The sequence below is a fragment of the Nilaparvata lugens genome, chromosome 1 (assembly GCF_014356525.2).
Source record: "Nilaparvata lugens isolate BPH chromosome 1, ASM1435652v1, whole genome shotgun sequence".
Classification (NCBI taxonomy): Eukaryota; Metazoa; Arthropoda; class Insecta; order Hemiptera; family Delphacidae; genus Nilaparvata; species Nilaparvata lugens.
Genome location: NC_052504.1, coordinates 33,895,904 through 33,909,014, shown reverse-complemented (window position 1 = coordinate 33,909,014; position 13,111 = coordinate 33,895,904). Strand labels below are relative to the sequence as shown.

The 13,111-nt window shown below is 33.9% G+C and overlaps 1 protein-coding gene across 1 annotated transcript in view; it reads left to right on the top strand.

The window, feature by feature from the left end:
- The window catches only part of LOC111044522 (Ig-like and fibronectin type-III domain-containing protein 2), a 325,827-nt gene extending 316,969 nt beyond the window's left edge, over window positions 1-8,858 (top strand). The window contains exons 26-28 of the mRNA XM_039423891.1: window positions 4,043-4,245; window positions 6,388-6,572; window positions 7,306-8,858. Of these exons, the coding sequence (XP_039279825.1) occupies window positions 4,043-4,245; window positions 6,388-6,572; window positions 7,306-7,506 (589 nt within the window). The 3' untranslated portion in view covers window positions 7,507-8,858. The remainder of the gene's footprint in view (window positions 1-4,042; window positions 4,246-6,387; window positions 6,573-7,305) is intronic.
- Window positions 8,859-13,111: the final 4,253 nt, after the last annotated feature.

The following is a 13,111-nucleotide window of genomic DNA, read 5'->3' as shown; positions in this document are numbered from 1 at the left end:
AGGGCAGTGACGAAAGTGGTACATGCACCGTCTAAGTTAGGGTTGAAATCGCATGATATGATGTCCGCTAGCACGTCCAACTGTTTACTTCTGCTCCAATACTGTTCCAGGAAGACAGCGACAAACTCATCCAATGATGTAAATTCATGGGCTCTACTCCGAAAGAACATCAGAGGTTCGCCAATCAATAAATTAGTCAAACGGAGACGCCAAAAATTCCAAGAGGTAGGTGCAAGAGTTTGTACTAATTTTATCTGATCAATGAATGGTTGAGGTTGCAAATGGCGATCAGTGTTATCAAATTTTCCTAGTCCTTCTAATATACTATGTACGTTGAGGTTGTCTGTTTGAATTCCTTGAGGTTGTTGTTGAATATGATTTTCCAATGCTATTATTTTTTCCTGTGTTATCTGCCATTGACTATTATGTGTAATTTTATTTGCGTTTATTTCTTGATTTAATTGAGTCAGAGTGGATTTTTGAATTAGTAGAGTTCCATTTAAAGCTTTACAGGTTTCAGTGTTTTGATTGATGCTACCTTGCAGTTGGTTCATTTTTGTGGACATATTAATCTGTTGTTTTGTATTTCTTTAATATTGTTAATATTTTTGTCAACTGTAGTTGTTAAGTTTTGATTGGCAACGGTAATTTGTTTGTGGATTTCTTGGTGGCAATCGGCCTTAATGTTATTTGTTATATCCTGAATAGATGTAGTGATTTGTGTAGTTAGGTTATCTATCCTTTCATTGAGTTCACATGTAACCGTATCAACCTTTCGATAATCCTGCCGTAACTTTATCCTGACTTTCTTTTTGTAGGGTTATCATTGCTTTTAACTCTTCCCTATGACTCTCTACTTTAGTTTCAATATTATCCAACCGTTGTTCTACTGATTTTATAGCGCCTGTGGTCTCTTTCATACCCTGTTCCACTGTTTGTTTATTTTCCTCTTTTACTGTAGCAATCTCTTTTTTAATCTCCTGCATCATACTATCCATTGTTTTTTGTAACATAATGTTGAAAGTGCTACTAGTTTGTTCCATTATTACCTTTTGAAGCGGATCTAATTCTGTGATTGAAAATATACTTTGTTTACTCAGGTGTGACTCGGCCTCCGGCGATGCGGGTTCTGCAGGCTGCTCCTCGCCCCCTTCAAAGTTGATCTCTACTATCCGTTGATTCAATGGTGTGTCAGCGGCGTCGATTCGAGTGGATGATAGAGGTTGCAGACCTGGTGGATCGAAGACTATCGACCCGACGCTTCCTGGTTCCCTTTCTCGTGGCGTATTGGCATCTACCGTGGTGGGGTTTGATGTGCTTGGAGTCGACAAAGTGGGATCTGTGCAACCGCCGTACATATATGAAACTTCAGAGTTTGCGGGAGTGTGATTCATTATGTCAAATATGATAAATGCTAATTAAACAGTGATAAGAATGATAAGCGAGAATGCTTAAAAAAGAGACACAAACCGGGACTTACAGTGAACAGTGATGTGTAAAGTGTTTGGATACTCTTACAACAAGGTATTTATACTTAAGTTTTTTATAATGCTCTAGCGCCCTCAATGTTTTGTTGATTTATTCTTGGCTAGTTTACAGGCTGCGACTTATTTTCCAACCGGCTTAAACACATAATATATTTTTGACTAGAAAGTAATAGCAGTTTAGGCTTGTAAAATATAATCTCTCTCTATAGACATGTATTTTTTACAGTACTAATAATATAAAATTTTCTTTAAAACATATAATTTCTCTTTATTTAAAGCTATTGATTCCCCAAAAAGTAATACAAATTTCCCTTCGCCAGTTTTCCTCACAACTCGTATAAGTTATCTATAATTTTCAATATGGTTATTGACTTAATTTCAAATAATTATTCGATGAGCTTGGCTCTCATCATCAGTCCCACGTTGGTACGACATGTCTTTATGCCGTATCCGTGGCCTATCACGTTGGGCGACATGTCTTTGTGTCACGTTATTCTTTATATTATAATAACGATTAGCCTCCTGCTTGGCATCAGTCGGTAAAGCATGAGATTTAATATAATTAGGTCGTGGTTTTTCTAATAGTATTCAGTCTTAAAAAATCTTGATAGGCCTAGATATGGGCTTCTCCAATAACTCTTGTAATTCAATAAATAATAAATATATATATATAAATGATACTTATACTATAGTGTTGAGGAATAAAAAATAAATTGCACACCATGAAAGTTTCATACATTATTACACAAATAATGCAAAGATCAATCGAGGCAAAAAATATATATAGAGCGATAAAAAATATAATATAAAAATAGAACAATAATTTTATATCAGCAAAATATCACAGGCTAAACTTTATATTCTAGATTTATGGCACGAATCATTACCATGTGCCTTTATCTTGAAATCATATGCATTCTTTTGCATGTAGCTGCGACATGTACTTGCTAATACTTGTCGACTTGGATAATTCAATCAAAAATATGTGCTCTAAGATCAGCTTGATAAATTAGCCACTAATAATCCAATATATATATATATTAAAATCTCTAGTATTTAGTAGATTTATTTGTATCGAATATATATTTTCATCTCAGGGAGCAAGATTCGGCACCTGACGGAATAGGTAGAGCCATTCATCTAATGAATTAGAACTATAATAAATTATCGCAAATTGTATTGCAAAAAATTAAATATTATATGCATATGTTTTGACAGCCTAGATTTCGTACTTCTTTGATTAAATAGAAATTTCTAAAATATTGATCTATATTTTTCTTTCAATTAAATACCTTTAATACTAATTTTTACTTGCGCAAGTATTACTCTTATTAATTTCTCAATTTATAATAACCCTTTCGGCGAGCTAGCTTTGATCATCAGATTAATTCGAAGCACTAGGGCGCCCATCACTAAATTCAAATTTAATCACTCACGTGTCGAAAATCTTCTTGTAAGCCGCCAATGTCGATCCAACTCCATGTGGTCCGGGAATATGGTAGCCGGAATCGTCTCCTCCAAGGGGTTATAAATTTAATTAAAAATGAAAAATGACTTCTGCTTCACAATAGCATCACGAAGTCTTTTAAGAAATTTAATAATTTACTTTAACTTTTACAAAATCATTAGTAAGGTACTACGCTCTAAAATATTTGGGGTCCTCTTATGGTGGCATTTGGCTGGCGAGTGCTGGTTCTTCTTTCTCAAGTTTTACAGATCCTCTTTCCGACTTTCAAATTAGCATAAAATTTAAATATCCCAATCCTCCGCCATTAAATTCAAATAGATCTTACAAAAAATGCCAAAATATTGCTTAGATTATATGATTAATAATTTCTTTGCATTCGAGCCATATCGATAACATAGATTACACAAATTTTTACACAAAATCTAGTACATTTATATAAATATATATAAATATTTTTGAATTGGCCTACAGTTGCCGCCTATTAACTGCCGTTTTACTATTGGTGCATGCAAATTTTGTTCGGTATTCATGCGCCTGGTAACTCTTATTTCCTGAATACATTAAATTATTTTTATTTGGTTTTTTATTTATGCTCTTTGCATGCTAGTTAATATTCTATACATTAATATTAATTCCATGCTACCTAATAATTAGCCACGTGGACGGGTGTTTTTTCACATTGCACACCATCCGATTGCAATAAAGCTCTGCCAAGGGGTTTTGGTCAGATTCTACGTTCTTCGGTTTGATCGATCTCTAGGTCACCGATCCGTGAATACATCTACATAACCTCAATCTTCAAATATTTTATATAATAATCTATTTATGAGCAATAAACTTCCTTCAAATCATTTTTAGGTTCTTGTACCATTTAGCCAGAACAAGCTGATGCTATCTAATCTTGGTTATTATCTGCTTGGCGATATTAGCCAATTACTTTATTTTTAGACCTATTACTATTTCTGTTAGGGCTTTTTATCTACCCAGATTTAATATGTTACAGAGTGAAACAGAGTTTATTGAAATCGCTCAGATTACTTTAAAAAGTCTAACTGTGTGCTTTAAACTAATTTTTGTGATTTGACAGAGTTTTCTGGAGACAGTCTGGTGTGCGCACCATTCCGCAGAAGAACGATACCAAAGTTACTAGTCTTATAGTGAGCGGATTGAAGGAGGGCGTCGTGTACGAGTGTGTGGTGAAGGCCGGCAACTCGATGGGCACTAGTCACCTCACCGACCCCGTCAAGTTCACCACTGACGACAAGTACATCACATCCTCTGCTAGCTTAGGTAACATCACTATTGACATCTCAATACAAATTACACTTGATAATGACGTGATTCACCTTAACTATAACCATGTCTAAATGAGAATAAACAAATGACATAGTAATTCTATGTGATTGAAGAATAAAAATTATCTATCATTCTCCTACTGTAACTTTATCTATACGCAGAAATTTTCATCAGTTAAAATTTGGGGAAGGAACAACTTTGTTCTATGCCTGAAGTTCATTTTATTTATTTAGGAAAACATGGAAGCAGACAGGATTTCTCCTAAAAATTGCTTCCATAACACAATAATTACAATGAGAATACATTAGAATAATACATAAGTAAGAATACAAGGAAGTAAAAATATATCGTAAATAATAAAATTGAAATGCTATTAAAAATTAGAATATTAGAATCTGTACGATGATTACAGAAGGCGACTTGCATGCTCAACTGTATTAGAAACAAAATTATTTAGCAAAAATTAAATAAGTAAGGCAAAAATAAAGCTTGTTGATACATGTTACTCTATAGGCTGACCTAACAAATTTTAAATTATTTCCAAGGCAAAAAATTGCAAAAAAGAAGGGAGAAATAACTATTAGAACTATAACTATAGAAATCAATATTAATTAAGACCTCGTGGACCAGTGCAAAAGTGGTCCAATCATTTCCAATAATTCATATCATTAAGTATATACGGTAATTGATGAATGAATAGCCTCTATTCACAGAAATTTCAAATAGAATAGATTAAATAATAAAAAGAGTGCTTTTTAAAAGCTTTAAATCCTTTATAAAAAAGATGTGTTAGTGTGTGTGAGATGACTGCTGCTGCGATAACGATCCAAAAATAACTTTCATGTTTCAACAGGTCGAACATATGATTCCGTAGCAAGTCAAAATTCAATCAGTTGCTCTCAATCTTTTTTTTTTAATAAAAAGTCTATCAATATATATATAAAATCGAAATGGCACTCACTGACTGACTGACTGACTGACTCACTCACTCGCAGAACTAAAAATCTACCGGACCAAAAACGTTCAGATTTGGTAGGTATGTTCAGTTGGACCTTTAGAGGCGCACTAAGAAATCTTTTGGCAATATTTTAACTCTAAGGGTAGTTTTTATGGGTTTAAATTTCGTCTTCTAGCATGTATATTCTTCTTATTCCAATATCTTAAAATTATAATTGAAATGTCCATACCATATGTTAATATAGAACTATAATCTAGAGAGAGTACCTCTTCGAAACAGTTGTTCTGGTAACTAAATTAAAAATTTTGTCAGGTTGGCATTAAGTTGAGTTGACTTTGTTAGGTTGGCACCAAGTTGAAGATTTAAATGCATTTATCGCGGAAAAATTGATTGGGCACTTCAATCCTGGGAATATTATATTACTAGCCGTCCGGCTCGCTTCGCTCGCCATATCCCTTTAGCCAGACGTTTAGTCTGGATCCCTGACTGGATCGTCCTAACATATGATAAAAATGCTCAAATGAAAAATGCAGGCGAGCGAAGCGAGCCTGCTGATCTCATTCTTAGACGATCCAGTCGGGGGTCCAGGGGGCGGAGCCCCCTGGCTAGGCGAATATGGCGAGCGAAGCGAGCCTGACGGCTAGTGTATGATAAATAGCTCTATTGAAATAAATGAAGAATAAAGTAGATACCGTACTGCGAATATCTTATGCGCTTCCATTCAATATATTTTTCTAATTCATAAAACAATATAAAATCTTATAGCACCCTTTATTTTAAAAAAAACTTTAAAAAGTAGCCCATGTCAATGAAGTGCTATCTAATTCATTATACAAATTTTTTCATCATTTTTAATGTAAAATTCATTGCATGGAAGCTCCATAGATTCCCAGTACTTCTTTTGCCAATTTCAAAGCAATTTTATGAATAGAGGAGAGAAAAGAGGAAATAAATAGCATGATATGTTAATAAGGAAAAATAATTATTCTATGACAGATCAGCAAGTATAAATTTGTTTATTAGGTACTTCAGTATGCCTGAGTGATGGATGTCTCCTTAAATTATATAATGTTTGGTCTATTTTTGAAGATATGAGTATCATAAGAAATTAAGCTAATTCCAGAACAAGAATATTGATGAAATTTTTTATTTTCATCTTTCCCATTACGTTTTTGTAGGAGACGAGCATTCTCAGATAGGAGTGGCAGTCGGCATCCTGTTGGCGCTGGTGCTGGTAGCTGGCATAGTGGTGGCCGCCGTCTGGTTCATTAGGACGAGGAATCTGCTCGGCCTCAAGTCAAACGGAAATGTCGCCTTCGAAAATCCAAGTTACTTGAGAGAAGTCAACATGGATCATATGCAGGTAAAAAAACATCCAACTTTGATTACACCTGAACTAAGACTACCGGTGGGTACTTTAATAGACGAGAGAGGAATGGTTCAATATCTCAGTGTATTACTCACTTCCAAATGAGAAATGTTATTGAAGTATGCCATTGGATTTATTTGTCAATAAAAAACCTAAAGAAATTAGTCAATATATTCTTAAATAATGAAAGTCATAGATCTATAACTATGAATCACGGTACCACATTTTTTACAACTACATAATATAGAGAAAAGATAGCATAATGCTATAGCTCAAGCTACGAGTATATTTTCTCTATCATGATATGCATTGATATAAGCACAAATAATTTTTTTGTATTATAAAAATCCTCCCTATTATCCTATTATACAAAAGAGATTGCTTACCTAGATAATCATATGGAAGGACGTTTCAAAATTGAAACAATAGTTTTTAATTAGTTCTATTTGTTCAGTCCAGAGTCCAGTTCTGTTTCGCAAAGATTTGTCTGTCATTGCCACCGATTCCTCAGTCCTTCGCTCCTGATATGAATTTCTAATGAATTAATTATTATTCTCTATTGCTTTAGTCTGAAGAATCCATTTTTGATCGAAGCATAAATTTGGAATTAAATAAAATATTAGGCATTTCAATAAATACAGTAAATCATTATCTCACTTTGATTTATCAAAATTTGATAAATGAACTTGGACCATACTTTGTTAAACGACGAACAATGGTTTTGCAGATCAGTCAACCAGGTGACGTTAGCACACTGGCGAACGGGAACGGCAGTATGGCGAACGGCACCTCGACGCAACACCAGCAGCCAGCCGGATGGAAGCACGAACCCCTCCACGTGCCAGCCTCCACCGAGGTGCCTCCCTCGCTCTACGAGGAACTCAAGCTCGGACACGACGGCGTCGGCTTCAAGAGACTCAAGCCGTAGTATACACTTTTCCAGTCACGCTTCTAGGCTGAAGGCTGCTCCTGCTGCTGTCGGTGATATCAACTAGTAAATATGCCCGAGATTGTCCGAGACAATGAGAAACAATACAAACAATTACGGTGATAACAAGTAGTAATACTCGGTGTGAATGTGTTAGTGTGTGTGAGATGACTGCAGTTTGAGAGGCAATTAAGTGTTGTAAAGTGTGAGGCATATTTTTATTATGATAGTAGACACATAGAACTGACAGCCTCAATACATCTTGTAGTCCCAAACATTTTTTGAGCTTTAAAATTTGGTATATCGCACTCAAGATCTTTGGAATTCAAGTGAGGTTTTGAAGGAACAAAAAATATTGTCAAAAATGTAAGAAACTGATTTATTGTGGGCGATGGAAAGTGGTAAGGATAAATGGTAGATGATAACCATGGAAAGCTGTTTTATGATTAATATCCATGTATAGTTTGGATGATATGCGTTTGAAGTATACGATCTCAAATCTATAGGTTCAATATTAAAACGTGGGACTTGTACATTTCAACATAAAAAAATGTTCGATTTATTGGATTCGAAGAAATTACAATCTAAGAATGTAAAATTCACTAACCATTCAGCTAATTCGAGCTAATTGAGATACGGTACTTGGAGATGGATAGTTTCTAATATGAAAGTCATTCATCACTTGTACAGTATTTGAATTGCCACTATTCACGGAGTACCATGATGAGTGTAAGAATTTGCCAATTGTGCTTGGCAAAGAACCGATATGAATAAAGTGAATGAACCCCAAAGTTAACAAATAAACGCTACATCTTTATCAAAGAGGATGAAAAGTAAACTATGAAGTTACTTATCCTATGCAATAATCTATTATCAATAAGATGCCTAGTCAATTCAATTTCTGTTGAAAGAGAAGAATTTAATCAAATATTATTGGCTGCTTTTATTCGAAATACTTCTGTATTCAATGATAAACCGACAACTATATCTCTTCTTCAAACTGAAAATTTCAAATTTTGTACAATAACCTATAGGTGAACCCACAAATGGCCCTATTATAGGGCTGTACCCACAAATGGCCCTATTATAGGGCTGTACCCACAAATGGCCCTATTATAGGGCTGTACCCACAAATGGCCCTATTATAGGGTTGTACCCACAAATGACCCTATTATAGAACTGTCTATTCCAATACCACAATTGAAGAATAAGATTGGTTAATGTGTGATGGAAATTCGAGACCAAGATTTACTGTTTTGTACAGCTACTCTTCACATAAAGTATATTTGAATAAAATTATTCTTGGTTGTGAGTGAAAGAGAAAATTGGCTGAGTGACTGAAGTAGTGAAAGTTGAATGAAAAATGTATTGAATAATTTAAGCATTTTTTAGAGTCTTTAACACGTTGACTGCCAAGCAATATTTCATGACATTTCTGTTGACGCCACATAATTTTTTTATCAATTTTTCAATTTATTCTTTTATATTCTGCTTCTTTTACATTCAAATCTACCACAAAAACCATAAATAATTCAAGAAAGTCTTTTGGTTTACAGTTTATCATTGTCTCAATTATATCGCTATTTACACCCACATCTTCATTGTTTGGATTATAATCTAAGTTAGTAAGCATATTTGAATCACCCACAGGGCCCCAAACATACCTTTCTTGTCCTCTGTTGATTTGTTCAACTTCAGCTACTAAATCTTCAGGTGGATCATCCTCAGTGTCAATCAATTGTTCATCTTCCATGTCATGATCTGAATCACTAATTGCACCAACATCAGGATCAGGTTCATAAGCTGGATCATTGTCACTGTCATAATCCATGTTAAAATCTTCATCTTCACTATCATTCAATATTCTATACAATTCTTCGTTCGTTATTATGTCATCCATTTTATCTAAACTACTATTTACACAGAAAAATCTACTTTACATTTAACTAAATGAAACTACTAAAATAAAAATAACATTACTATTCTATTTACGTAGGCTTTAACTTCATTCAAACATGTGACTTCAATCGTAAACACTCAACACATAAACAAAATACAGTTACTGTTTACAGGTTAGTATGATCACTGACCAACACGGCTGATTGTACCATTGCCTTCCAAATAATAGCTTATCTGAGATTATTATTCACAAGTTTAAATAAAATAAGTGTTCAATATAAACAGTAAAAACAAATATTTGAATAAATATATTCCAATTTCAACCAGAATAGCCCGTAAAATGTTACTTTTTTTGAAATTCGATAATAATTACAAAAAAACCTAATGGCACTGGCTAAGAGCATTTTGTTACTCTATGAGGCTTCGACTATCGATTCATATGGAGAAAAGCATTGGAACGTGTACCATTTTTATACCACACAGCTTTGAAACATGATGTGTAGTGTGGACCATTTTTGGTACACACGGCGTGATGGTAAAGTTCACTGTGGTACATAAATGGTACACATGGCAGTCAACGTGTTAACAATATAGTGTATTGACTGTTTTTATTTAGAGGCTTGCTTTGAGACAAGCTGTTGTTGTAGATTTAAAGAAAATCCACTGTTCTAATTTTCAAAATCTTTAAATGGATAAATATGAGCGAGTGGTTTAAACCCATTTTATTCCAGGGTAATCAATTGTATTCAGCCTATTTTTCCTGTAATAGTATATTTCGCACCTAGAGCAGAAAATGAGATATTTTTCCGGCTCGAAATCGGTTTTCAAGTCCGAGGCCGTAGGGCGATATATATATATATATATATATATATTATATATATATATATATATATACATATATATATATATATATGAGAATCGTTGTTTACTAAGCACTTCCGAAAGCAGAAGTGGAAGGTGATAGCTCTAGCAAATCTGAATATCAGGAAATTGTCCAAGTATTTTTATTTTTTATTCTGATTTGTCTAAATAACCTAAAAGATGATGTTCAATTATGTGGGAGGTTGAGTTCATACTTGTTTATTCTTTCAAATGACAATAAGATGATATTATTATAAATGTTTTAATTATTGAATAATGAACACAAATAATGAAAAGTTTTTTGATCAGCTGTTTTTTGATCACCTTTCTTAGTTCCAAGTTAGCGGCTAGAAAGGATACTCTTTCCGGCCTAGGCCAGAAAGAAACCTGTTCTGACGTCAGACGAGAGTCGTCTGCAAACAATGTCTTTCAGATCTACGTAGGGACTGGAAAACAGCTGCTTTCTGTGCAGTGTGGCGAAAATAGTATATTTCGCACCTAGAGCAGAAAATGAGATTTTTCCGGCTCGAAATCGGTTTTCAAGTCCGAGGCCGTAGGGCGATATATATATATATATATATATATATATATATATATTATATATATATATATATAATATATATATATATATATATATATATATATGAGAATCGTTGTTTACTAAGCACTTCCGAAAGCAGAAGTGGAAGGTGATAGCTCTAGCAAATCTGAATATCAGGAAATTGTCCAAGTATTTTTATTTTTTATTCTGATTTGTCTAAATAACCTAAAAGATGATGTTCAATTATGTGGGAGGTTGAGTTCATACTTGTTTATTCTTTCAAATGACAATAAGATGATATTATTATAAATGTTTTAATTATTGAATAATGAACACAAATAATGAAAAGTTTTTTGATCAGCTGTTTTTTGATCACCTTTCTTAGTTCCAAGTTAGCGGCTAGAAAGGATACTCTTTCCGGCCTAGGCCAGAAAGAAACCTGTTCTGACGTCAGACGAGAGTCGTCTGCAAACAATGTCTTTCAGATCTACGTAGGGACTGGAAAACAGCTGCTTTCTGTGCAGTGTGGCGAAAATAGTATATTTCGCACCTAGAGCAGAAAATGAGATTTTTCCGGCTCGAAATCGGTTTTCAAGTCCGAGGCCGTAGGGCGATATATATATATATATTATATATATATATATATATATATATAATATATATATATATATATATATATATGAGAATCGTTGTTTACTAAGCACTTCCGAAAGCAGAAGTGGAAGGTGATAGCTCTAGCAAATCTGAATATCAGGAAATTGTCCAAGTATTTTTATTTTTTATTCTGATTTGTCTAAATAACCTAAAAGATGATGTTCAATTATGTGGGAGGTTGAGTTCATACTTGTTTATTCTTTCAAATGACAATAAGATGATATTATTATAAATGTTTTAATTATTGAATAATGAACACAAATAATGAAAAGTTTTTTGATCAGCTGTTTTTTGATCACCTTTCTTAGTTCCAAGTTAGCGGCTAGAAAGGATACTCTTTCCGGCCTAGGCCAGAAAGAAACCTGTTCTGACGTCAGACGAGAGTCGTCTGCAAACAATGTCTTTCAGATCTACGTAGGGACTGGAAAACAGCTGCTTTCTGTGCAGTGTGGCGAAAATAGTTATTTGTGCAACTAGTGCGCAAAGTGACAGTTTGCTGCATCGAAAGAAACGTTTACGCCCGAGCCGTAGGCGAGGGCGGAATGGTTTCTTGAGTGCAGCAAACGAACTTTGCGCACGTATTTCACATTAAATTTTTCCTACAGTTACCATTGAATATGAAAAGTGGGTAATTATGGGTAAAATTGCCTGAATAATGTAGTAGTGTTTGAATGGCGGGGGGCAGCTGTGTGGTGTGTGCTGTGGTGGCACTGTGCTGTCGTTGTCCTCCATTATAATATCTACTTAATAATTAGCGCGTTGTGCTTGGTTGCACCTCTGCTCACTATAGCAGCCACAGCAGTCACTGTTACCAACTTCATTTTGATTTTGCTGCACTGGTGCTCCATATAACCTACTAACTATTTTGCGTTGTCATGCTGCAAATCTGGAGTACGCAAAGTACTCACTTTGCGCACTAGTGCGGAAAAGTGATTCTTTGCAGCCTGCAATCAGTGCACAAATGGTCACTTTTCAGGGTATCTGTAGGAAAAAACAGTTTTCCAAATTCTAATTACCATAAGTTTAGTCTTTCGAGGCTTTCTAGTGTAAAGCCATTTTATAATTCATTTTGTATTTCAAATTACACGTAGATCGTTTTCAATTATTGTATTGCAGCATAATTTTTTTTTATATATTTTACGATTGCATAATTCTCATATTTATCCATGGAAATATTTCATCCAGGTTTAAAATGTAGGCTACATCGACTACTTAAATGTGATACAGTAGTGTTAGACGAATATTAGATTCAGTTTATAACAGTTTGATGTTCTTAGGATGAGAAATGTTATCATTAATTAAATATAAATTGAACGAATACTGTGTTACTATATCTTGATAAGCAATAGAAAATTAAATAATTCATTTCAATATTTAAAGCAATAGATCTAGTAGATTTCATATCTGATCTTGATATTAGTTTTGTGGATCTGTGGAAGACATATCATTATTCCATAGAGATATGTGCCTTTTATTCTATTGTGTATATATATGATACAGAAATTATATTATTATATACACGAGAATGAGTAGTTCTTATACCTACTTTGTTCTCAAATAATTTAATAATATGAAAAGAATCAAGGTCATAGCTCACAGCTTTTTTATGTGAACGAGATCTCTTTACTTAGAAACTACTGTCTTTGAAAA